General features: G+C 46.6%; 1 protein-coding gene across 1 annotated transcript in view; it reads right to left on the bottom strand.

The window, feature by feature from the left end:
* The window catches only part of LOC132833893 (deleted in malignant brain tumors 1 protein-like), a 90,873-nt gene that overhangs the window by 18,893 nt on the left and 45,212 nt on the right, over window positions 1-26,768 (bottom strand). Inside the window, 6 exon segments of the mRNA XM_060852553.1 lie at window positions 4,546-4,860; window positions 10,863-11,168; window positions 16,794-17,099; window positions 21,608-21,958; window positions 22,711-22,980; window positions 24,422-24,706. Of these exon segments, the coding sequence (XP_060708536.1) occupies window positions 4,546-4,860; window positions 10,863-11,168; window positions 16,794-17,099; window positions 21,608-21,958; window positions 22,711-22,980; window positions 24,422-24,706 (1,833 nt within the window).

Here is a 26,768-nt window from a genome sequence, read left to right as displayed (position 1 = left end):
GGATGATGCCTGACCTGCTGGGCTTTTCCAGCAACACATTTTCAGCTCTGATCTCCAGCATCTGCAGACCTCACGTTCTGCTTGTCCATCTTATTCCAAAAGTGTCAAGCATAAAGATGATCCTTCATAGATTTAAACCCTCTAAGTCTGATCTGTTATCATCTTTCCCCACACTTTTTTTGCTTTCTCAGTAAATTATGGCACTCACTAGTAGTGTCCTTTCCTTGTATTAACAAAGAACAACGAACAAAGAAAATTAACAAACCTGGAAAAGGCTCTTCCAAGTCTGAGTAGATACAAATGTGCTGTCCAAACCTGTCGGTCAATTCCGAAGCATGTGTATCCCTCTAATCCCCATCATTTATCCAGACGCATCTAAAATGAATCTACCATGCCTGCCTCCATCAGCTCTGTTGGCAATGCATTCCAGATACCCGCCACCCCCTGTGTGAAGTACTTGCCGCACATATCCCCTTTAAACTTTCCACCTCTCACCTTAAAAGTGTGTCCTCTCGTTATTGAATCCTTCACCCTGGGAAAAAGCTTGTCTCGATCCAACCTGTCTATATCCTTCATGATTTTGTAAACCTCAATCAGGTCCCCCCTCAATCTCCTCTTTTCTAGTGAAAATAAAACTAACCTACTCAACCTTTCTTCATAGCTAGCACCTTCCATACCAGGCAACATCCTCATAAACCTTCTCTGCACCCTCTCCAAAGTGTCCACATCCTTTTGGTAATGTGGCGACCAGAACTGTACACAGTATTGTAAGTGCGGCCGAACCAAGGTCTCGTACAGTGTTAACATGACTTGCCAGCTCTTATACTCAATACCCCGTCCAATGGAGGCAAGCATACTATATGCCTTCTTGACCATCCTGTCCACCTGTGCAGCAACCTTCAGGTTACAATGAACCTGCACTCCTAGATCTCTCTGCCCATCAACTTCTCCCAAGGCACTTCCGTTCATTGTATAATTCGCTCTCGAATTAGACTTGCCTAAATGCATTTGTCTGGATTGAAATCCATCTGCCACTTTTCCGCCCAACTCTCCAGTCTATCTATATGCTCCTGTATTCTCTGACAGTCCCTTATGCTTTCTGCTCCTCCACCAATCTTCGTATCATCTGCAAACTTGCTGATCATACCAACAGTGCCCTCTTTCGGATCATTTATGTATATTACAAACAACAGTGGCCCCAGCACTGACCCCCGTGGAACACCACTGGTCACCTTTCTCCATTTCGAGAAACTCCCTTCAACTACTACTCTCTGTCTCCTGTTGCTCAACCAGTTCTTTATCCACCTAGCTAGAGCACTGTTGTGGTTCTGTTCGCCGAGCTGGAAGTTTTTGCTGCAAACGTTTCGTTCCCTGGCTAGGGAACATCATCAGTGCTATTGGAGCTTCCCGTGAAGCGCTGCTTTGATGTTTCTTCCGGTATTTATAGTGGTTTGTTCTTGCCGCTTCCGGGTGTCAGTTTCAGCTGTAGTGGTTTGTATATGGGGTCCAGGTCCATGTGTCTGTTAATGGAGTTTGTGGATGAATGCCATGCCTCTAGGAATTCCCTGGCTGTTCTCTGTCTGGCTTGTCCTATGATGGTAGTGTTTTCCCAGTCAAATTCATGTTCCTGGTTGTCTGAGTGTATGGCTACTAGGGATAGCTGGTCGTGTCGTTTTGTGGCTAGCTGATGTTCATGGATGCGGATTGTTAGCTGTCTTCCTGTCTGTCCTATATAGTGTTTTGTGCAGTCCTTGCATGGTATTTTGTAAACTACGTTAGTTTGGCTCGTGCTGGCTATTGGGTCCTTCGTTCTAGTGAGTTGTCTGAGTGTGGAAGTTGGCTTGTGTGCTGTTATGAGTCCTAAGGGTCGCAGTAGTCTGGCTGTCAGTTCTGAGACGCTCCTGACGTATGGTAGTGTGGCTAGTCCTTTTGGTTGTGGCATGTCCTCGTTCCGTGGTCTATCTCTTCGGCATCTGGTGATAAAGTTGCGCGGGTATCCGTTTTTGGCGAATACCTTGTATAGATGTTCCTCTTCCTCTTTTCGCAGTTCTGGTGTACTGCAGTGTGTTGTGGCTCTTTTGAATAGTGTCCTGATGCAGCTTCGTTTGTGTGTGTTGGGGTGGTTACTTTCATAGTTTAGGACTTGGTCTGTGTGTGTTGGTTTCCTGTGTACCCTTGTGGTGAATTCTCCGTTGGGTGTTCTCTCTACTAACACGCCTAGGAATGGGAGTTGGCTATCCTTTTCCTCTTCTCTCGTGAATCGTATTCCTGTGAGTGTGGCGTTGATGATTCGGTGTGTTTTTTCTATTTCTGTGTTTTTGATGATTACAAAGGTGTCATCGACGTATCTGATCCAAAGTTTGGGTTGGATTTGTGGTAGGGCTGTATGTTCTAACCTTTGCATAACTGCCTCTGCTATGAGTCCCGAGATTGGTGATCCCATGGGTGTTCCGTTGATTTGTTCGTATATCTGATTGTTGAATGTAAAGTGTGTGGTGAGGCACAGGTCTAGTAGTTTAAGTATGCCGTCCTTGTTGATAGGTTCGGCCTCCTGTGTTCTGTTATGCATGTCCAGTAGGTTGGCTATTGTTTCTCTGGCTAGGGTTTTGTCTTTCGAAGTGAACAGTGCCGTCACGTCGAATGATACCATGGTTTCTTCTTTGTCTATGTGTGTATTCCTGATGATGTCCAAGAATTCCTGTGTTGATTGTATGGAGTGTTTGGATCCGCTGACTAGGTGTTTCAGTTTTTGTTGTAGTTCTTTGGCCAGTTTGTATGCTGGTGTCCCTGGTAATGATACTATGGGTCTGAATGGGATGTCTGGTTTGTGTACTTTGGGTAGTCCGTAGAATCTGGGGGTGTTGTTGCTTTCAGGTTTCATTCTTTGCTGCAGCAACAACAGGTTCCTGGTTCCAAGAACATGAATTTGACTGGGAAAACACTACCATCATAGGACAAGCCAGACAGAGAACAGCCAGGGAATTCCTAGAGGCTGGCATTCATCCACAAACTCCATTAACAGACACATGGACCTGGACCCCATATACAAACCACTACAGCTGAAACTGACACCCGGAAGCGGCAAGAACATCCATCAACAGACACATCGACCTGGACCCCACATACAAACTACTACAGCTGAAACTGACACCCGGAAGCGGCAAGAACAAACCACTAAAAAAAAACGGAAGAAACATCCAAGCAGCGCTTCACAGGAGGCTCCAATAGCACTGATGATGTTCCCTAGCCAGGGAACGAAACGTTTGTAGCAAAAACTTCTAGCTCGGCGAACAGAACCACGGACACCCGAGCTACAAATCTTCAACCAGACTTTAGCTAGAACACCCTGCACACCATGTGACTTCACTTTCTCCATGAGTCTACCATGGGAAACCTTGTCAAATGCCTTACTAAAATCCATGTATTTAACATCAACAACCCTTCCACCATCAATCAACTTGGTCACTCCCGTGAAGAACTCTTAAGTTGGTAAGGCATGGTCTCCCCCGTACAATACCATGTTGCCTATCAAGGATAAGCCCATTCTTTTCTAAATATAAATAGACCCCATCCCTCAGTACCCTCTCCAGCAACTTTCCCACCACCGACATCAGGCTCACTGGTCTGCAGTTACCCAGAATATCCCTCCTGCATACTTCTTGTACAGGGGGACAACATGAGCAACCCTCCAGTCCTCAGCACCTCACCTGCAGTTAAAGCTGTCAGGGCACAAGCTATTTCCACTCTTGCCTCCGTCAGCAACCTGGGATAGATCCTGTCTGATCCTGGGTATTTGACCACCTTAATAACCTCTAGCCTACCCAACATATCTTCACTAATTATGTCGACGCGATTCACACTCATCAAACCTCTGACGTTAATCTCAATATTCATCATGTTCCTCTCCTCAGTGAACACTGTTGCAAAGTGATCATTCAGAATCTCACCCATTCTCTCAGGTTCGGCACACAGCCTTCCTTCATTATCCTTTAGTGGACCAATCCTTTCTCTAGTTACCTTAGATCAATCCTTTATCTACTTAACTGGAACAATCTGCACCATCACTAACCTACAATCCTACATTGTGGTTCCACTTTAATGTTCTCAGTTTCCAGGTAACTGAAACCACACACCCAACAAGTTCATTCAAAACCTGACCAACAGGCCGTGTTTTACAATTCACTAGGACTCCCCTTCCAGTATGTTCCAGGTGGAGCATGTTTTTTGGGAACAGTTGCCCCTTCCCCAGTAGCTCTGCAAATATCCCATGGGATTCAACACGATTCTCACGGTCACCACACATTGAGTCACCCAGTTATCTCTTTCATCTTGTTGTCCCTGTGACAATTACCTCATGGCGGATTAAGGTTTTACATTTTCCTTTCTTGCTTTTCAATTTAGCCAGAAGCTGTTCATAAACTTGATGCAAAACCAATTGGATTGCATCTTTCAAAGCTTTTTGCCCTCTTCCCTGTAAATGCCAAACCAATACAGGAACCTGAGTTGTACAGAAGATGTCCATTCAGTTATACAGCTGGGTCTTACCTGGGTAACAGATTACACCTGCATCCTCACCATGACCACAGTTGTGGGTTCCCCAACCGGGGAAGGAGCAAGACCGGAGATGGGACTCCGTCCCCTCGCAGGAAACGTCATCCATCCAAATATTGCCGCTACCTTGTCCAAACCGAGCACTACCGTGCACCGACAGGGCGGGTCCACATTGCAGCTCCTTGCAAAGAACAGTGCCATCTGCCAAATCCCAGCCATCATCACAAACCGTGCCCCAACTTCCATCGTACAACACCTCCACAGTTCCAGAGCACGGATCGTTCGAATTGACCAATCTCACACCCGAACCTGAGAGAACAGAGTGGACCCGTTACTTCACTTGAGAACGGTGATATCCAAATCATATAACTTTGATCGGCCATCGTTGTTCATTTACTTTCCTGACACCAATACACACATGTTTTATGTAGATTTATAAGTGTCTGCAAAACTTGAGAGCGATACAGGAAGTGACAGACTGACTGAGAGATCACTCGTAACAGCTCTTCCCTCATTGGTTTGTACTCTCTGTCTCTGTGTCTCCCTCTCTCTGTGCATCTCTCATTTATGGAGGTTTACAAGGTTCTGCATTGCTTTTGGAGAGAGACAGAGACAGGGAGAGAGAGAGAGACAGACAGAAAGAGAGACAGAAACACAGAAATACATCAGACACACAGACAGACAGAGGACCGGTGGTGGATGAACCAGCTGCTCACCGGGCCCCATTCAAAGTTTGAGAAGGCTGCATTCTCACTTTGCTCACTGCCTGTGCAGGAAGCAAACCCACGCACGGGGTGCCCCTGTGCCCCGGAGACCAGCTGTCCAGCCAAATTTGTCACTCCATCTCAGTCAAGAAGTGAACATCAAGACTTTGCCAGCTGGTGTTGTAGACATGTGGGCAGGGTCACTCAGGGAGCATGGAGCAGGAAAGGCAAATCGAACGTGACTGTTTACCTTATAAATGCCCTCTTTCACAGGAAGCCGACCCTAATGTTGGAATTACATTGTAAATATCTACCTTGCAGATTTAGTCATGCTCTGGGACACGGTTTCCGAATATTCACGTCTTACCGAGCCAGCGGAAGCCTTACTCACGTGCGACAGTTACAGGGCGACTTTGAAACGATGGTATCCAACGACCTGAAACCTGGGTTGTGTAGGAACATGTGTAGTGGCCCTGGCTGCTGGCAGTGATGTTCGGAATGGTGTAGGTGAAGGATTGCTGGCTGATGGTGCTGTTGATGATGGGAACCGTGTCCTTCAGCAACAGAAAGCGGCCTGAAGGGACACCGTCTGGAACTGTGCAGCTGATGTTGACTGATCCGCCGTCAGCTCTCACGGAGATGCTCGGCTCGGTTGCAGGATCTGACGAATAAAACGTATCGGCCATTCAGCCCTTCAGGTTTACTTCGCTGTAATCTCTAAAACATCCATCCCACTCATATTTTGGCCTCGCACGCTTTCTGACAGAGAATTAGATTACTTCCAGTGTGGAAACGGGCCCTTCGGCCCAACAAGCCCACACCGACCCTCCAAACAGCAACCCACCCAGACCCATTCCTCTCCACGTAACACTACGTGCAATTTAGCCTGGCCAATTCACCTAACCTGCACAACTTTAGACTGTGGGAGGAAACCAGAGCGGCCGGAGAAAACCAACGCCGACACAGGGAGAATGTGCAAACTCGGGCACAGTGGTTAGCACTGCTGTCTCACAGCGCCTGAGACCCGGGTTCAATTCCCGACTCAGGCGACTGACTGTGTGGAGTTTGCACGTTCTCCCCGTGTCTGCGTGGGTTTCCTCCGGGTGCTCCGGTTTCCTCCCACAGTCCAAAGATGTGCGGGTCAGGTGAATTGGCCATGCTAAATGGCCCGTAGTGTTAGGTAAGAGGTAAATGTAGGGGTATGTATGTAGTGTGCACTGCAGGGCAAGAGTTATAGCTGGGGGCAGGGAAATTATGATGCGGTGAGGCATGACTTAGGACGCGTGGATTGGAAAAATAGGCTTCAAGGGAAGAACACAAATGATATGTGAAGATTGTTCAAGGAACAGCTATTGGGTGTCCTTGATAAGTATGTACCAGTCAGGCAGGGAGTAAAGGGTCTTGTGAGGGAGCCGTGGTTTAATAAGGAATTGGAATCCCTTGTGAAAGGGAAGAGGGTGGCCTATGTAAAGATGAGGCGTGAAGGTTCAGTTGGGGCGATTGAGAGTTATAAGGTAGCCAGGAAGGATCTAAAGAGAGAGCTAAGAGCAGCGAGAAGGGGACATGAAAAGTCCTTAGTTGGTAGGATTAAGGAAAACCCAAAGGCTTTCTATAGGTATGTCAGGAATAAAAGGATGACTAGGGTAGGTATCGGTCCAGTCAAGGATAGTAGTGGGAAGTTGTGCGTGGAGGCGGAGGAGATTGGAGAGACACTAAATCAATACTTTTCATCAGTATTCACTCAGGAACAGGACACTGTTGCTGATGTGAATATTGAGTCACAAGTGATTAGAATGAATGGCCTTGAGATATGTCGGGAAGAGGTCTGGGGAATACTGGAAAGGATGAAAATAGATAAGTCACCTGGGCCTGATGGCATTTATCCTAGGATCCTCTGGGAAGCAAGGGAGGAGATAGCGGAGCCATTGGCCTGGATTTCTATGTCGTCATTGTCTACGGGAATAGTGCCAGAAGACTGGAGCATAGCGAATGTGGTCTCCTTGTTCAAGAAGGGGAGTAGGGATAGCCCGAGTAACTATAGGCCAGTGAGTCTCACTTCTGTTGTGGGCAAAGTCTTAGAGAGAATTGTAAGGGATAGGATTTATGAACATCTGGATAGGAATAATGTGATCAAGGATAGCCAGCATGGTTTTGTGAAGGGCAGGTCGTGCCTCACAAACCTTATTGAGTTCTTTGAGAAGGTGACCAAGGAGGTGGACGAGGGTAAAGCAGTAGATGTGGTGTATATGGATTTTAGCAAGGCGTTCGATAAGGTACCCCATGGTAGGCTAATGCAAAAACTACGGAGGTATGGCACTGAGGGTGCATTAGAGGTTTGGATTAGGAATTTGCTGGCTGGGAGGAGACAGAGGGTAGTAGTTGATGGTAAAGGTTCATCTTGGAGTGCAGTTACTAGCGGTGTTCCACAGGGATCTGTTTTGGGACCATTGCCGTTTGTCATTTTTATAAATGACCTAGAGGAGGGGCTTGGAAGCTGGGTGAGCAAGATTGCGGATGACACAAAAGTCGGTGGAGTTGTGGACAGCGAAGATATATGTGGCAGGTTTCAGCGGGATATAGATAAGTTGCAGAGCTGGGCAGAAAGGTGGCAAATGGAGTTCAATGTAGCTAAGTGTGAAGTCATTCACTTTGGTAGGAGTAACAAGAAGATGGATTACATGGCTAATGGTAGGCTACTTGCTAGTGTGGATGAGCAGAGGGGTCTTGGTGTCCATGTACACAGATCTCTGAAAGTTGCCACCCAGATAAATAGTGCTGTGAAGAAGGCATATGGTGTACTGGGCTTTATTGGGAGAGAAATTGAGTTCCGGAGTCCTGAGGTCATGTTGCAGTTGTATAAGACTCTGGTGCGGCCTCATCTGGAGTATTGTGTGCAGTTTTGGTCACCATACTATAGGAAGGACGTGGAGGCATTGGAACGAGTGCAGAAGAGGTTTACCAGGATGTTGCCTGGTATGGTAGGAAGATCGTATGAGGAAAGGCTGAGGCACTTGGGGCTGTTCTCATTGGAGAAAAGAAGGTTTAGCGGAGATTTGATAGAAGTGTACAAGATGATTAGGGATTTAGATAGGGTTGACAGTGAGAACCTTTTTCTGCTAATGGAGTCAGCTGTTACTAGGGGACACAGCTTTAAATTAAGGGGTGGTAGGTATAGGACAGATGTTAGGGGCAGGTTCTTTACTCAGCGAGTCGTGAGTTCATGGAATGCCCTGCCAGTAACAGTGGTGGACTCTCCCTCTTTATGGTCATTTAAGCGGGCATTGGATAAGCATATGGAGGTAATTGGGCTAGTATAGGTTAGGTAGGCTTTGGTCGGTGCAACATCGAGGGCCGAAGGGCCTATACTGCGCTGTATTTTTCTATGTTTTATGTTCTATGTTCTAAGACACACTCACTTGTAACAACAATATCAACAGGTTGACTCAGAGAGCTCGGTGACCATTGCTCTGCCACCTCAGTCCGATAGGAACATTGGTAGCTCCCTTGGTCGCTGGTGGTGACGTTTTCAATGACGTATGTGAGGGCTCCTTGTCCAATGCTGAGAGAATTCGAGTCCTTCAGCAACTCCAGATGTCCAGTCAAGTTGCTGTGTGGAACTGTGCAGTTAACAGTGAGTGAATCTCCAGCCACGTAGAGTGCCAGTGAAGGGCTGACAGAGATTGTCGGCTCCATTGAAGGATCTAAAAAGAGGAAAATCGGTAAAGGAGATTTCAGAAATCTGCAATTGTATTCTGTCTGATTAATGTGTGGGGTATTCTCGTTATTGCCACTATAAAGGGTAGAGTCTCAATTATGTGATTGGAGAGCCGTTTACCATTCTGTTTAATGTTACTGGATTTGAAAAGGACTGAAACATGAGGAATGGAGAACGATAGAAATCTGCAATTGTATTCTGTCCGATTAATGTGTGGGATGTTCCCGTTATTGACAACTAAATTAGATCACAGTCACGACAGTGTGGAAACAGGCCCTTCGGCCCAACAAGTCCACAGTGCCCCACTGAAGAGCCACCCAAACAGACCCATTTACCCCTGACTCATGCACCTAACACTACGGGCAATTTAGCATGACCAATTCACACGACCTGAATATCTTTGGACTCTGCCCGGAAACCGGAACACCCGGAGGAAACTCACGCAGACACGGAGAGAATGTGCAAACTCCACACAGACAGGTGCCCGAAGCGGGAATTGAACTTGGGATCCTGGCACCATAACGCAGCAGTGCTAACCACTGAGCCACCGTGCCTCCCCAAACAGTCTGCCGCCCCGACTATAAATCATATACTTGGAGACCTGTTTGCTATTCTGTTAAATGTCACTGTATTTCCTATCTCCTGAAACATGAGGAATGTTGAATGAAAGAAAATGGGAGCCAAACTAGGCCTTTTGGCATTTTGAGAGTGCTCCACCATTCATAATAATCACAGCTGGTCGGTTAGCTCAACAGCTTTGTTTGTCTGAGATTTTATTCCCTTGCTGTTTCTTTCGCTCCAAACACATTGACGATAAACAATCCCAGATGAAATAGCGTCCAAAACTGTCGCCCGTTCATCTCTGATTAATGGTCCTACCCCACCACCGTATCCCTCACTGATCTCTCCTTATCTTTCTGTCTCTCTCTTTTTCTCTCACCCTCCCTCTCGCTGTCTCTCTCTCTCTCTATCCCACTTTCTCCCGCCCCGAATTCCCAAATATCCATGAATCGTAAAAATTCTTTTCTGATCTCCGTTAAGCATGTTTCCTGTCGTATCCGATTCATGACCTTAGATTAGAATTCCTGATGAAGGGCTTATGCTCGAAACGTCGAATTCTCTATTCCTGAGATGCTGCCTGGCCTGCTGTGCTTTGACCAGCAACACATTTGCAGCTGTGATCTCCAGCATCTGCAGACCTCATTTTTTACTCTTAGATTTGCACTGTCGGTTTGTCCACTTCCTTCAAAATGGGTCAAGCATAAAGACAGCGCTAAATGGAGTTAAACCCTTTACATCTGATGACATCATATTTACTCACACTTTTTTGCTTCGTCACTACAATATGACGCTCACCCGTAGTGTTCCTTCCTTGTATTAACTGGAACAATCTGCACCATCACTAACCTACAATCCTAAGTTCTGCTTCAGGTTTAATCTACTAATGTTCCAGGCAAATGAAACCATACACCCAACATGTTCATTCAAAACCTGACCCACAGGCCGTGTTTTACAATTCACTAGGACTCCCCTTCCAGGATGTTCCAGGTGGAACACGTTCTTTGGGAACAGCTGCCCCTTCCCCAGTAGCTCTCCAAATATCCCATGGTTTTCAACACAATTCTCACGGTCAGCACACATTGTGTCACCCAGTTATCTCTTTCATCTTGTTGTCCCTGTGACAATTAGCTCATGGCGGATTAAGGTTTTACATTTTCCTTTCTTGCTTTTCAATTTAGCCAGAAGCTGTTCATAAACTTAATGCAAAACCAATTGTATTGCATCTTTCAAAGCTTTTTGCCCTCTTCCCTGTAAATGCCAAACCAATACAGGAACCTGAGTTGTACAGAAGATGTCCATTCAGTTATACAGCTGGGTCTTACCTGGGTAACAGATTACACCTGCATCCTCACCATGACCACAGTTGTGGGTTCCCCAACCGGGGAAGGAGCAAGACCGGAGATGGGACTCTGTCCCCTCGCAGGAAACGTCATCCATCCAAATCTTGCCGCTACCTGTTCCAAACCGAGCACTACCGTGCACCGACAGGGCGGGTCCACATTGCAGCTCCTTGCAAAGAACAGTGCCATCTGCCAAATCCCAGCCATCATCACAAACCGTGCCCCAACTTCCATCGTACAACACCTCCACAGTTCCAGAGCACGGATCGTTCGAATTGACCAATCTCACACCCGAACCTGAGAGAACAGAGTGGACCCGTTACTTCAGAGGACAACGACGATATCCGAATCATTCTACATTTAATTTGCCATCGTTGTTCATTTCCGTTCCTGGCACCAATACACACATGTTTTATGTAGATTTATGAAGATCTGCAAATCTCTCAGAGAGCGAGACAAAAAGTGACAGACAGACAGAAAGATGACTGGTTGCAGCTCCTCACTCACTGGTTTCTACCTCTTTATCTCTCTTTCTCTCTCTCTCACACTCTCTCTACCTATCTCTCTCCCTGCATCTGTTGCTTTTATATAGATAAACAAGGCTCAGCACGGCTATTGCAGAGAGAGTAAGAGACATCAGACAGACGGCCAGGCAGACAGATAACCGGTGGTGGATTAACCGTATGCTCACCGGGCCGCATTCGAAGCTTGAAACGGCTGGATTCTCACTTTGACCTCAGCCTGACAGGAAGTAAACCCACGCACTGGGTGCGGCTGTGCATCGCAGACCTGCTGTCACACCAACCTTGCTAACCCAACCCAGTCAAGAGGTGAACATCGAGACTTTGCCAGCTGGTGTTGTGGCCATGAGGACAGAGTCATTCAGATAGCACGGAGCAGGAATGTTACTTATAAATGCCCTCTTTCACAGGAAGCCGACCCTAATGCTGGAATTACATTGTAAATATCTACCTTGCAGAATTAGTCATGCTCTGGGACACGGTTTCCGAATATTCACGGCTTACCGAGCCAGCGGAAGCCTTACTCACGTGCGACAGTTACAGGGCGACTTTGAAACGATGGTATCCAACGACCTGAAACCTGGGTTGTGTAGGAACATGTGTAGTGGCCCTGGCTGCTGGCAGTGATGTTCGGAATGGTGTAGGTGAAGGATTGCTGGCTGATGGTGCTGTTGATGATGGGAACCGTGTCCTTTAGCAACAGAAAGCGGCCTGAAGGGACACCGTCTGGAACTGTGCAGCTGATGTTGACTGATCCGCCGTCAGCTCTCACGGAGATGCTCGGCTCGGTTGCAGGATCTGACGAATAAAACAAATCATCTCACTAAAATATCCAACACTGGAGCAGGTGTAGGCCATTCGGCCCGTCAAGTTGACCTCACCCATTCAATAATATCGTTCCTTATTATTCAACTCCCTGCTCCCGTGCTTTCTCGCTGTAATCTGTAAAACATCTATCCGACTCCAACTGGAATAGCATGGGATATTTGGACCTCGCCCGCTTCCTGAAGCAGAGAATCCCACAGGCTCCCCACTCTCTGAGTGAAGACATTACTCCTTTTCTCAATCCCACTCTGTCCTCTTGAGACTGTGAATCTGGACTCTGCCCGTGATTTGGAACATCTTTCCTGTGTTCATCTTTGTCTAGTTCTTTGAGAATTTTTTAAATCTTTCTGTGAGATCCTTCACCATTCTTCCAAACACCAGTGACCATACTCCTAACCAATCCAGACTCTCTTCATACGTCAGCCCTGCCATCCCAGAAAACAGTCTGGGAAAGCTTTGTTGAACTATCTCTGGAACCAGAACATCCTCCTGCCCATAAGGAGACCCAAGGTGCACGCACAAATATCCAGCTGTGCTATCAAGGTATCCCATCCTGGGACTGAACCCTCTTCCTATGAATGACAAGATTCCATTTGCTTTCTTCATTCCTTGCTACACCGGCGACAATTACTGTTCGTGACTGATGTACAGAAACACTCAGGTTCATTCCTGCTTTCCCCATCTGACACCGTTTGGATCCTAATCCACCTCCCTGACACTTTGCACCGCATTGGATACCCTCTCGCTGATCCACATTAATCTGCATCTGCTGGACATTGCCACTCGCTCCGCGTGTCCAAATCCCGCTGACTGTATCAGTGTGATGGCATATTGCTGTCATGAGACGACATGACCCAACCATAAGGTGTATCTCCTGGAGCAAATTTCACAGATCTTTTCATAAGACTGGACAGGGTAACTCCCGGAACGGTATTCCGGATGGAGGGGGCAGTCCAGAACAAAGGGGTCACCGTTTCATAAACATGGAAACTGCAGAGCAAAGGAAGTACATGTTGCATTTTCTGAACAATGTGTGCTTAAATAAAACACGGCTGAAAATGAATTATGTCTGAGCGTGGAGGTTCTGCCACTAGAAAATATCATCAACACACATTGGAACAATTCAGGAATTGTTTAATTTGACAAAACAGACACAAGTGGAAAGGTGTGGTGCTGGAAAGGAACAGCTGGTCACGCAGAATCCTGGAGCAGGAAAGTCGATGTTTCGAGCAAAAGCCCATCATCAGCATCTTCATTCCTGATGAAGGCCTCATGCTCAAACCGTCGACTCTGGGGCTCCTCAGATGCTGCCTGACCCGCTGTGCTTTTCCAACATCACACCATTCGACTCTGATCGCTAGCATCTGCAGATTAGTCATCACTTTGTCCATAACTGACACAATATACACTCACTTGTAACAACAATATCAACAGGTTGACTCAGAGAGCTGGGTGACCATTGCTCTGCCACCTCAGTCCGATAGGAACATTGGTAGCTCCCTTGGTCGCTGGTGGTGACGTTTTCAATGACGTATGTGAGGGCTCTTTGTCCAATGATGAGAGAATTCGAGTCCTTCAGCAACTCCAGATGTCCAGTCAAGTTGCTGTGTGGAACTGTGCAGTTAATAGTGAGTGAATCTCCAGCCACGTAGAGTGCCAGTGAAGGGCTGGCAGAGATTGTCGGCTCCGTCAAACGATCGAAAAAGAGGAAAATTGGTAAAGCAGATTTCAGAAATCTGTAATTGTATTCTGTCTGATTAATGTGTGGGGTATTCTCGTTATTGCCAACTATAAAGGTTAGAGTGTCAATCATGTGATTCTGTTTCATGTTAATGTACTGAAGCATTAGGAATATAAAGTGATAGAAACGAGGAGCAGGAGATGGCGATTCGGCATTTTGTGAATGCTCCAACATTCAAAATGATCACAGCTGATCTTTCAGCTCAACATCTTTGTTCGTATGTGTCTTTATCCCCTTGCTGTGTCTTTAGCTCCACATTGACGCAATATCATCCAGATGAAATAGCATCCAAAACTGTCCCCATTTCATCTCTGATTCAGGGTACTGTCCCACCAACTTTCCCCTCACTAGTCTCTCTCTCTCACACACACACACGCGCAGTCTCTCTCTCTCTCTCGCTTTATCTCTCTCTCTGAATTCTCAAATATCTCTGAATTCAGCATGTTTCCTGCCCGTCAACGATATCTGATTCATTACCTTAGATTTGCACTGTCGATTTGGCCATCTTATTCCAAATGGGTAAGCATAAAGACAATGTATACTATACTTAAACCCTTTATGTCTGATCTGTTATCATATTTCCTCATACATTGTTTCTTCCTCAGTACTATGTGACACTCACACGGAGTATCCGTTCCTTGCATTAACAAAGAACAAAGAAAATTTACAGCAATGGAACAGGCCCTTCCAAGCCTGAGCAGATACAAATCTACTGTCTAAACCTGTCTGTCAATTCCGAAGCATTTGTATCCCTCTTCTCCCCACCAACTCATGCATCTGTCCAGACGCATCTGAAGTGAATCTACCGAACCTGCTGGCAATGCATTCCAGACACCCACCAGCCTCTGTGTGAAGTACTCGTCACGTGTATCCCCCACAAACTTTCCACCTCTCACCTTAAAAGGGAGACCTCTCGTTATTGAATCCTTCACCCTGGGAAAAAGCTTGTCTCTATCCACCCTGTCTATATCCTTCATGATTTTGTAAACCTCAATCAGGTCCCCCCTCTATCTCGTTTTTTCTAGTGAACATTAGCCTAACCTACTCAACCTTACTTCATAGCAAGCACCTTCCATACCAGGCAACACCCTCACAAACCTTCTCTGCACCCTCTCCAAAGCATCCACATCTCTTTGGTAATGTTGGGACCAGAACTGAACACAGTATTGTACGTGCGGCTGAACCAATGTCATGTATAATGTTGACATGACTTGCCAGCTCTTTTCCTCAATACCCCATCCACTGAAGGCAAGCATCCCATATGCCTTCTTGACCACTCTATCCACCTGTGCAGCAACCTTCAGATACAATGGACCTGCAATCCCAGATCTCTATGCCCATCAACTTTTCCCACGGGTCTTTCATTCATTGCATCATTCGCCCCAGAATCAGTATTGCCTAAATGCGTCACCGCACATTTGTCTGGATGGATAACCATCTGCCACTTTTCTGCCCAACTCTCCAGTCTATCCATATCCTCCGGTATTCTCTGACAGTCTCTTATGCTTTCTGCTCCTCCACCAATCTTGGAGTCATCTGCAAACTTGCTGATTATACCAACAGTGTGCCAACTCCCAGATCATTAATGTCTATTACAAACAACAGTGGCTCAACACTGACCCCTGAGGAACACCATTGGTAACCTTTCTCCAGTTTGAGAAACTCCCTTCAACTACTCCTGTCTGCCTCCTGTTGTGCAACCAGTTCTTTATCCACCGAGCTATGACAACAACAGCCTTCATTGGCTTCATTAATCAATTTGATCACTTCCTCGGAGAAGCTGAAAATGTGTTGCTGGAAAAGCGCAGCAGGTCAGGCAGCATCCAAAGAGCAGGAGAATCGACATTCCGGGCATGAGCCCTTCTTCAGGAATGGTTCCCACTACCGACATCAGGCTCACTGGTATGTAGTTGCCCAGAATATCCCTACTAAACATCTTGTACAGGGGGACAATATGAGCAACCGTCCAGTCCTCGGCACCTCACCTGTATTTAAGGACGCCACAAAGATATCTGTCAGGGCTTCAGCTATTTCCTCTCTTGCCTCCCTCAGCAACTTGGGATAGATCACATCCCGTCCTGGTGATTTGACCACCTTAACAACCTCGAGCCTACCCAATATATATTCCCTACTTAGGTCAATGTGATCCAGACTAATCAAACTTCTGTCAGTAACCTCAACATTCACCATGTTCCTCTCCTCAGTGAACACTGATGCAAAGAAATCATTCAGAATCTCACCCATTCTCTCAGGTTCGGTACACAGACTTCCTTTGTTATCCTTTACTGAACCAATCCTTTCTCTAGTTACCTTAGAACAATCCTTTATCTACTTAACTGGAACAATCTGCACCATCACTAACCTACAATCCTACATTGTGGTTCCACTTTAATGTTCTCAGTTTCCAGGCAAATGAAACCATACACCCAACATGTTCATTCAAAACCTGACCCACAGGCCGTGTTTTACAATTCACTAGGACTCCCCTTCCAGAATGTTCCAGGTGGAGCACGTTCTTTGGGAACAGCTGCCCCTTCCCCAGTAGCTCTGCAAATATCCCATGGGATTCAACACGATTCTCACGGTCACCACACATTGTGTCACCCAGTTATCTCTTTCATCTTGTTGTCCCTGTGACAATTACCTCATGGCGGATTAAGGTTTTCCGTTTTCGTTTCTTGCTTTTGAACTTAAGCCAGAAACTGTTCATGTTCTTTGCCGTCGCCAATTGGATTGTAGCTTTCAACATTTTTCCCTCTCTTCCCTGTTATTGTTAATCGTATGTGAGAGCCTCAGTTTCACAGAAGATATCCACTGGTCTCTTACCTGGGTAACAGGTTACACCTGCATCCTCACCATGACCACAGTTGTGGGTTCCCCAACCGGGGAAGGAGCAAGACCGGAGATGGGACTCCGTCCCCTCGCAGGAAACGTCATCCATCCAAATATTCCCAGTACCTCCTCCAAACCGAGCGCTACCGTGCACCGACAGGACGGGTCCACATTGCAGCTCCTTGCAAAGAACAGTGCCATCTGCCAAATCCCAGCCATCATCACAAACCGTGCCCCAACTTCCATCGTACAACACCTCCACAGTTCCAGAGCACGGATCGTTCGAATTGACCAATCTCACACCCGATCCTGAGAGAACAGAGTGGATCCATTACTTCACTTGAGAACGGTGATATCCGAATCATTCTAACTTTGATCGGCCATCGTTGTTCATTTACTTTCCTGACACCAATACACACATGTTTTATGTAGATTTATAAGGGTCTGCAAAACTCGAGAGCGATACAGGAAGTGACAGACTGACTGAGTGATCACTCGTAACAGCTCTTCCCTCATTGGTTTGTACTCTCTCTCTCTGTCTCTGTCTCTCCCTCTCTCTGTGCATCTCTCATTTATGGAGGTTTACAAGGTTCTGCATTGCTTTTGGAGAGAGAGAGACAGACAGACAGAGAGAGAGAGAGAGACAGAAAGAGAGACAGAAACACAGAAATACATCAGACACACAGACAGACAGACAGATGACCGGTGGTGGATTAACCAGATGCTCACCGGGCCCCATTCAAAGTTTGAGAAGGCTGCATTCTCACTTTGCTCACTGCCTGTGCAGGAAGCAAACCCACGCACGGGGTGCCCCTGTGCCCCGGAGACCAGCTGTCCAGCCAACTTTGTCACTCCATCTCAGTCAAGAAGTGAACATCAAGACTTTGCCAGCTGGTGTTGTAGACATGTGGGCAGGGTCACTCAGGGAGCATGGAGCAGGAAAGGCAAATCGAACGTGACTGTTTACCTTATAAATGCCCTCTTTCACAGGAAGCCGACCCTAATGTTGGAATTACATTGTAAATATCTACCTTGCAGATTTAGTCATGCTCTGGGACACGGTTTCCGAATATTCACGTCTTACCGAGCCAGCGGAAGCCTTACTCACGTGCGACAGTTACAGGGCGACTTTGAAACGATGGTATCCAACGACCTGAAACCTGGGTTGTGTAGGAACATGTGTAGTGGCCCTGGCTGCTGGCAGTGATGTTCGGAATGGTGTAGGTGAAGGATTGCTGGCTGATGGTGCTGTTGATGATGGGAACCGTGTCCTTTAGCAACAGAAAGCGGCCTGAAGGGACACCGTCTGGAACTGTGCAGCTGATGTTGACTGATCCGCCGTCAGCTCTCACGGAGATGCTCGGCTCGGTTGCAGGATCTGACGAATAAAACAAATCATCTCACTAAAATATCCAACACTGGATCAGGAGTAGGCCATTCGGCCCGTCAAGTTGACCTCACCCATTCAATAATATCGTTCCTTATTATTCAACTCCCTGCTCCCGTGCTTTCTCGCTGTAATCTGTAAAACATCTATCCGACTCCAACTGGAATAGCATGGGATATTTGGACCTCGCCCGCTTCCTGAAGCAGAGAATCCCACAGGCTCCCCACTCTCTGAGTGAAGACATTACTCCTTTTCTCAATCCCACTCTGTCCTCTTGAGACTGTGAATCTGGACTCTGCCCGTGATTTGGAACATCTTTCCTGTGTTCATCTTTGTCTAGTTCTTTGAGAATTTTTTAAATCTTTCTATGAGATCCCTCACCATTCTTCCAAACACCAGTGACCATACTCCTAACCAATCCAGACTCTCTTCATACGTCAGCCCTGCCATCCCAGAAAACAGTCTGGGAAAGCTTTGTTGAACTATCTCTGGAACCAGAACATCCTCCTGCCCATAAGGAGACCCAAGGTGCACGCACAAATATCCAGCTGTGCTATCAAGGTATCCCATCCTGGGACTGAACCCTCTTCCTATGAAGGACAAGATTCCATTTGCTTTCTTCATTCCCTGCTACACCGGCGACAATTACTGTTCGTGACTGATGTACAGAAACACTCAGGTTCATTCCTGCTTTCCCCATCTGACACCGTTTGGATCCTAATCCACCTCCCTGCCACTTTGCACTGCATTGGATACCCTCTCGCTGATCCACATTAATCTGCATCTGCTGGACATTGCCACTCGCTCCGCGTGTCCAAATTCCGCTGACTGTATCAGTGTGATGGCACATTGCTGTCATGAGACGACATGACCCAACCATAAGGTGTATCTCCTGGAGCAAATTTCAGAGATCTTTTCATAAGACTGGACAGGGTAACTCCCGGAACGGTATTCCGGATGGAGGGGGCAGTCCAGAACAAAGTGGTCACCGTTTCATAAACATGGAAACTGCAGAGCAAAGGAAGTACATGTTGCATTTTCTGAACAATGTGTGCTTAAATAAAACACGGCTGAAAATGAATTATGTCTGAGCGTGGAGGTTCTGCCACCAGAAAATATCATCAACACACATTGGAACAATTCAGGAATTGTTTAATTTGACAAAACAGACACAAGTGGAAAGGTGTGGTGCTGGAAAGGAACAGCTGGTCACGCAGAATCCTGGAGCAGGAAAGTCGATGTTTCGAGCAAAAGCCCATCATCAGCATCTTCATTCCTGATGAAGGCCTCATGCTCAAACCATCGACTCTTGGGCTCCTCAGATGCTGCCTGACCCGCTGTGCTTTTCCAACATCACACCATTCGACTCTGATCGCTAGCATCTGCAGATCAGTCATCACTTTGTCCATAACTGACACAATATACACTCACTTGTAACAACAATATCAACAGGTTGACTCAGAGAGCTGGGTGACCATTGCTCTGCCACCTCAGTCCGATATGAACATTGGTAGCTCCCTTGGTCGCTGGTGGTGACGTTTTCAATGACGTATGTGAGGGCTCCTTGTCCAAAGCTGAGAGAATTCGAGTCCTTCAGCAACTCCAGATGTCCAGTCAAGTTGCTGTGTGGAACTGTGCAGTTAATAGTGAGTGAATCTCCAGCCACATGGAGTGCCAGTGAAGGGCTGACAGAGATTGTCGGCTCCTTTGAAGGATCTAAAAAGAGGAAAATTGGTAAAGGAGATTTCAGAAATCTGCAATTTTATTCTGTCTGATTAATGTGTGGGGTATTCTCGTTATTGCCAACTATAAAGGGTAGAGTCTCAATTATGTGATTGGAGAGCCGTTTACCATTCTGTTTAATGTTACTGGATTTGAAATGGACTGAAACATGAGGAATGGAGAACGATAGAAATCTGCAATTGTATTCTGTCCGATTAATGTGTGGGATGTTCCCGTTATTGACAACTAAATTAGATCACAGTCACGACAGTGTGGAAACAGGCCCTTCGGCCCAACAAGTCCACAGTGCCCCACTGAAGAGCCACCCAAACAGACCCATTTACCCCTGACTAATGCACCTAACACTACGGGCAATTTAGCATGGCCAATTCACACGACCTGAATATCTTTGGACTCTGCCCGGAAACCGGAACACCCGGAGGAAACTCACGCAGTCACGGAGAGAATGTGCAAACTCCACACAGACAGGTGCCCGAAGCGGGAATTGAACTTGGGATCCTGGCACCATGACGCAGCAGTGCTAACCACTGAGCCACCGTGCCTCCCCAGTCTGCCGCCCCAACTATAAAGCATGTACTTGGAGACCCGTTTGCTATTCTGTTAAATGTCACTGTATTTCCTATCTCCTGAAACATGAGGAATGTTGAATGAAAGAAATTGGGAGCCAAACTAGGCCTTTTGGCATTTTGAGAGTGCTCCACCATTCATAATAATCACAGCTGGTCGGTTAGCTCAACAGCTTTGTTTGTCTGAGATTTTATTCCTTTGCTGTTTCTTTCGCTCCAAACACATTGACGATAAACAATCCCAGATGAAATAGCGTCCAAAACTGTCGCCCGTTCATCTCTGATTAATGGTCCTACCCCATCACCGTATCCCTCACTGATCTCTCCTTATCTTTCTGTCTCTCTCTTTTTCTCTCACCCACCCTCTCGCTGTCTCTCTCTCTCTATCCCACTTTCTCCCGCCCCGAATTCCCAAATATCTCTGAATAGTAAAAATCCTTTTCTGATCTCCGTTAAGCATGTTTCCTGTGGTATCCGATTCATGACCTTAGATTTGCACTGTCAGTTTGTCCACTTCCTTCAAAATGGGTCAAGCATAAAGACAGCGCTAAATGGAGTTAAACCCTTTACATCTGATGACATCACATTTCCTCACACTTTTTTGCTTCGTCACTACAATATGACGCTCACCCGTAGTGTTCCTTCCTTGTATTAACTGGAACAATCTGCACCGTCACTAACCTACAATCCTAAATTCTGCTTCAGGTTTAATCTACTAATGTTCCAGGCAAATGAAACCATACACCCAACATGTTCATTCAAAACCTGACCCACAGGCCGTGTTTTACAATTCACTAGGACTCCCCTTCCAGGATGTTCCAGGTGGAACACGTTCTTTGGGAACAGCTGCCCCTTCCCCAGTAGCTCTCCAAATATCCCATGGTTTTCAACACAATTCTCACGGTCACCACACATTGTGTCACCCAGTTATCTCTTTCATCTTGTTGTCCCTGTGACAATTAGCTCATGGCGGATACAGATTTTACATTTTCCTTTCTTACTTTTCAATGTAGCCAGAAGCTGTTCATAAACTTGATGTAAAACCAATTGGATTGCATCTTTCAAAGCTTTTTGCCCACTTCCCTGTAAATGCCAAACCAATACAGGAACCTGAGTTGTACAGAAGATGTCCATTCAGTTATACAGCTGGGTCTTACCTGGGTAACAGATTACACCTGCATCCTCACCATGACCACAGTTGTGGGTTCCCCAACCGGGGAAGGAGCAAGACCGGAGATGGGACTCTGTCCCCTCGCAGGAAACGTCATCCATCCAAATCTTGCCGCTACCTGTTCCAAACCGAGCACTACCGTGCACCGACAGGGCGGGTCCACATTGCAGCTCCTTGCAAAGAACAGTGCCATCTGCCAAATCCCAGCCATCATCACAAACCGTGCCCCAACTTCCATCGTACAACACCTCCACAGTTCCAGAGCACGGATCGTTCGAATTGACCAATCTCACACCCGAACCTGAGAGAACAGAGTGGACCCGTTACTTCAGAGGACAACGACGTAATCCGAATCATTCTACATTTAATTTGCCATCGTTGTTCATTTCCGTTCCTGGCACCAATACACACATGTTTTATGTAGATTTATGAAGATCTGCAAATCTCTCAGAGAGCGAGACAAAAAGTGACAGACAGACAGAAAGATGACTGGTTGCAGCTCCTCACTCACTGGTTTCTACCTCTTTATCTCTCTTTCTCTCTCTCTCTCACTCTCTCTACCTATCTCTCTCCCTGCATCTGTTGCTTTTATATAGATAAACAAGGCTCAGCACGGCTATTTCAGAGAGAGTAAGAGACATCAGACAGACGGCCAGGCAGACAGATAACCGGTGGTGGATTAACCGTATGCTCACCGGGCCGCATTCGAAGCTTGAAACGGCTGGATTCTCACTTTGACCTCAGCCTGACAGGAAGTAAACCCACGCACTGGGTGCGGCTGTGCATCGCAGACCTGCTGTCACACCAACCTTGCTAACCCAACCCAGTCAAGAGGTGAACATCGAGACTTTGCCAGCTGGTGTTGTGGCCATGAGGACAGAGTCATTCAGATAGCACGGAGCAGGAATGTTACTTATAAATGCCCTCTTTCACAGGAAGCCGACCCTAATGCTGGAATTACATTGTAAATATCTACCTTGCAGAATTAGTCATGCTCTGGGACACGGTTTCCGAATATTCACGTCTTACCGAGCCAGCGGAAGCCTTACTCACGTGCGACAGTTACAGGGCGACTTTGAAACGATGGTATCCAACGACCTGAAACCTGGGTTGTGTAGGAACATGTGTAGTGGCCCTGGCTGCTGGCAGTGATGTTCGGAATGGTGTAGGTGAAGGATTGCTGGCTGATGGTGCTGTTGATGATGGGAACCGTGTCCTTTAGCAACAGAAAGCGGCCTGAAGGGACACCGTCTGGAACTGTGCAGCTGATGTTGACTGATCCGCCGTCAGCTCTCACGGAGATGCTCGGCTCGGTTGCAGGATCTGACGAATAAAACAAATCATCTCACTAAAATATCCAACACTGGAGCAGGTGTAGGCCATTCGGCCCGTCAAGTTGACCTCACCCATTCAATAATATCGTTCCTTATTATTCAACTCCCTGCTCCCGTGCTTTCTCGCTGTAATCTGTAAAACATCTATCCGACTCGAACTGGAATAGCATGGGATATTTGGACCTCGCCCGCTTCCTGAAGCAGAGAATCCCACAGGCTCCCCACTCTCTGAGTGAAGACATTACTCCTTTTCTCAATCCCACTCTGTCCTCTTGAGACTGTGAATCTGGACTCTGCCCGTGATTTGGAACATCTTTCCTGTGTTCATCTTTGTCTAGTTCTTTGAGAATTTTTTTTAATCTTTCTATGAGATCCCTCACCATTCTTCCAAACACCAGTGACCATACTCCTAACCAATCCAGACTCCCTTCATACGTCAGCCCTGCCATCCCAGAAAACAGTCTGGGAAAGCTTTGTTGAACTATCTCTGGAACCAGAACATCCTCCTGCCCATAAGGAGACCCAAGGTGCACGCACAAATATCCAGCTGTGCTATCAAGGTATCCCATCCTGGGACTGAACCCTCTTCCTATGAATGACAAGATTCCATTTGCTTTCTTCATTCCCTGCTACACCGGCCACAATTACTGTTCGTGACTGATGTACAGAAACACTCAGGTTCATTCCTGCTTTCCCCATCTAACACCGTTTGGATCCTAATCCACCTCCCTGACACTTTGCACCGCATTGGATACCCTCTCGCTGATCCACATTAATCTGCATCTGCTGGACATTGCCACTCGCTCCGCGTGTCCAAATCCCGCTGACTGTATCAGTGTGATGGCACATTGCTGTCATGAGACGACATGACCCAACCATAAGGTGTATCTCCTGGAGCAAATTTCAGAGATCTTTTCATAAGACTGGACAGGGTAACTCCCGGAACGGTATTCCGGATGGAGGGGGCAGTCCAGAACAAAGGGGTCACCGTTTCATAAACATGGAAACTGCAGAGCAAAGGAAGTACATGTTGCATTTTCTGAACAATGTGAGCTTAAATAAAACACGGCTGAAAATGAATTTTGTCTGAGCGTGGAGGTTCTGCCAACAGAAAATATCATCAATACACATTGGAACCATTCAGGAATTGTTTAATTTGACAAAACAGACACAAGTGGAAAGGTGTGGTGCTGGAAAGGAACAGCTGGTCACGCAGAATCCTGGAGCAGGAAAGTCGATGTTTCGAGCAAAAGCCCATCATCAGCATCTTCATTCCTGATGAAGGCCTCATGCTCAAACCATCGACTCTGGGGCTCCTCAGATGCTGCCTGACCCGCTGTGCTTTTCCAACATCACACCATTCGACTCTGATCGCTAGCAGCTGCAGATTAGTCGTCACTTTGTCCATAACTGACACAATATACACTCACTTGTAACAACAATATCAACAGGTTGACTCAGAGAGCTGGGTGACCATTGCTCTGCCACCTCAGTCTGATACGAACATTGGTAGCTCCCTTGGTCGCTGGTGGTGACGTTTTCAATGACGTATGTGAGGGCTCTTTGTCCAAAGCTGAGAGAATTCGAGTCCTTCAGCAACTCCAGATGTCCAGTCAAGTTGCTGTGTGGAACTGTGCAGTTAATAGTGAGTGAATCTCCAGCCACGTAGAGTGCCAGTGAAGGGCTGGCAGAGATTGTCGCCTCCGTCAAACGATCTAAAAAGAGGAAAATCGGTAAAGCAGATTTCAGAAATCTGTAATTGTATTCTGTCTGATTAATGTGTGGGGTATTCTCGTTATTGCCAACTATAAAGGTTAGAGTGTCAATCATGTGATTCTGTTTCATGTTAATGTACTGAAGCATTAGGAATATAAAGTGATAGAAACGAGGAGCAGGAGATGGCGATTCGGCATTTTGAGAATGCTCCAACATTCAAAATGATCACAGCTGATCTTTTAGCTCAACATCTTTGTTCGTATGTGTCTTTATCCCCTTGCAGTGTCTTTAGCTCCACATTGACGCAATATCATCCAGATGAAATAGCGTCCAAAACTGTCCCCATTTCATCTCTGATTCAGGGTACTGTCCCACCAACTTTCCCCTCACTAGTCTCTCTCTCTCTCACACACACACGCGCAGTCTCTCTCTCTCTCTCGCTTTATCTCTCTCTCTGAATTCTCAAATATCTCTGAATTCAGCATGTTTCCTGCCCGTCAACGATATCTGATTCATTACCTTAGATTTGCACTGTCGATTTGGCCATCTTATTCCAAATGGGTAAGCATAAAGACAATGTATACTATACTTAAACCCTTTATGTCTGATCTGTTATCATATTTCCTCATACATTGTTTCTTCCTCAGTACTATGTGACACTCACACGGAGTATCCGTTCCTTGCATTAACAAAGAACAAAGAAAATTTACAGCAATGGAACAGGCCCTTCCAAGCCTGAGCAGATACAAATCTACTGTCTAAACCTGTCTGTCAATTCCGAAGCATTTGTATCCCTCTTCTCCCCACCAACTCATGCATCTGTCCAGACGCATCTGAAGTGAATCTACCGAACCTGCTGGCAATGCATTCCAGACACCCACCAGCCTCTGTGTGAAGTACTCGTCACGTGTATCCCCCACAAACTTTCCACCTCTCACCTTAAAAGGGAGACCTCTCGTTATTGAATCCTTCACCCTGGGAAAAAGCTTGTCTCTATCCACCCTGTCTATATCCTTCATGATTTTGTAAACCTCAATCAGGTCCCCCCTCTATCTCGTTTTTTCTAGTGAACATTAGCCTAACCTACTCAACCTTACTTCATAGCAAGCACCTTCCATACCAGGCAACACCCTCACAAACCTTCTCTGCACCCTCTCCAAAGCATCCACATCTCTTTGGTAATGTTGGGACCAGAACTGAACACAGTATTGTACGTGCGGCTGAACCAATGTCATGTATAATGTTGACATGACTTGCCAGCTCTTTTCCTCAATACCCCATCCACTGAAGGCAAGCATCCCATATGCCTTCTTGACCACTCTATCCACCTGTGCAGCAACCTTCAGATACAATGGACCTGCAATCCCAGATCTCTATGCCCATCAACTTTTCCCACGGGTCTTTCATTCATTGCATCATTCGCCCCAGAATCAGTATTGCCTAAATGCGTCACCGCACATTTGTCTGGATGGATAACCATCTGCCACTTTTCTGCCCAACTCTCCAGTCTATCCATATCCTCCGGTATTCTCTGACAGTCTCTTATGCTTTCTGCTCCTCCACCAATCTTGGAGTCATCTGCAAACTTGCTGATTATACCAACAGTGTGCCAACTCCCAGATCATTAATGTCTATTACAAACAACAGTGGCTCAACACTGACCCCTGAGGAACACCATTGGTAACCTTTCTCCAGTTTGAGAAACTCCCTTCAACTACTCCTGTCTGCCTCCTGTTGTGCAACCAGTTCTTTATCCACCGAGCTATGACAACAACAGCCTTCATTGGCTTCATTAATCAATTTGATCACTTCCTCGGAGAAGCTGAAAATGTGTTGCTGGAAAAGCGCAGCAGGTCAGGCAGCATCCAAAGAGCAGGAGAATCGACATTCCGGGCATGAGCCCTTCTTCAGGAATGGTTCCCACTACCGACATCAGGCTCACTGGTATGTAGTTGCCCAGAATATCCCTACTAAACATCTTGTACAGGGGGACAATATGAGCAACCGTCCAGTCCTCGGCACCTCACCTGTATTTAAGGACGCCACAAAGATATCTGTCAG

This window comes from Hemiscyllium ocellatum, chromosome 38, assembly GCF_020745735.1.
Source record: "Hemiscyllium ocellatum isolate sHemOce1 chromosome 38, sHemOce1.pat.X.cur, whole genome shotgun sequence".
NCBI lineage: Eukaryota > Metazoa > Chordata > Chondrichthyes > Orectolobiformes > Hemiscylliidae > Hemiscyllium > Hemiscyllium ocellatum.
The sequence above is the reverse complement of the archived record's forward strand: the minus strand, read 5'-3'. Positions and strand labels throughout refer to the sequence as shown.